The sequence below is a fragment of the Tigriopus californicus genome, chromosome 1, assembly GCF_007210705.1.
Source record: "Tigriopus californicus strain San Diego chromosome 1, Tcal_SD_v2.1, whole genome shotgun sequence".
In the NCBI taxonomy this organism is placed as follows: domain Eukaryota; kingdom Metazoa; phylum Arthropoda; class Copepoda; order Harpacticoida; family Harpacticidae; genus Tigriopus; species Tigriopus californicus.
In genome coordinates this window covers 11299859-11300527 of record NC_081440.1, presented here as the reverse complement: position 1 = coordinate 11300527, position 669 = coordinate 11299859, and the positions used below count along the sequence as shown (strand labels likewise).

Below are 669 nucleotides of genomic sequence, written 5' to 3'. Positions count from 1 at the left end.
ATTCACTTAACTCCTCAGTAAAAACCCTTAAAAGCACGTTAGAATCAACATCCACACTATCTCGCTTGTTTTCGACCGATTCAATTTTGTCGACCTCCCCAATCTTCCTAATGGTGTTTTCCCCAAGTCCTCACGAGTGAAGTTGGACCCAAATGATTTGACGGCGCATTTCAACCAAGCAGGTTTTCAATCCATATGTATTTTTGGCCCGATTGAGGTTGAATGTGGTCGCAAGCCCAGTTTCGAACCTGGGATAGCTGACTGAAGCTACTCAGAGCAGGCAGTCAGCCATGAACTCCAAGCAGGCAGCAATCATTCGTCCATGTATGCCTTCCCTATGATCCAGTTGAGGAGCGTCGATTAGTGGAGTACTCGAAATTAATGCTCAGGGGAGTGCTTAATCTCTAAGCACAAAGTAAAATAACTCAAGTAAGTGTAAATGATGCTCTGAAGCCATGGAAACCTAGTGGTTTTGAAAGACGGATGAAAAGCCCAAGCCTCCGGACTAGTTTTGTGTTTGAAGTCAGGATTTGATGTGCGCTACCAAACAAAGAACAGATTGGGCATTGAAATTAACCTCTTGTTTCTCGTTTTACAGCGAAGGAATATTGCAAAAGTTACTGTGAAACCATAATAATGGAGCATCAAGACGACATATTTGCTAAGTAT

The 669-nt window shown here is 42.8% G+C and overlaps 1 protein-coding gene across 1 annotated transcript in view; it reads left to right on the top strand.

Annotated features, from left to right (window-relative positions):
- Nucleotides 1-270: 270 nt before the first annotated feature.
- The window catches only part of LOC131881854 (uncharacterized), a gene marked incomplete in the record, with an annotated part of 2350 nt that continues 1951 nt past the window's right edge, over nt 271-669 (top strand). Inside the window, 2 exon segments of the mRNA XM_059228842.1 lie at nt 271-429; nt 599-665. Of these exon segments, the coding sequence (XP_059084825.1) occupies nt 637-665 (29 nt within the window).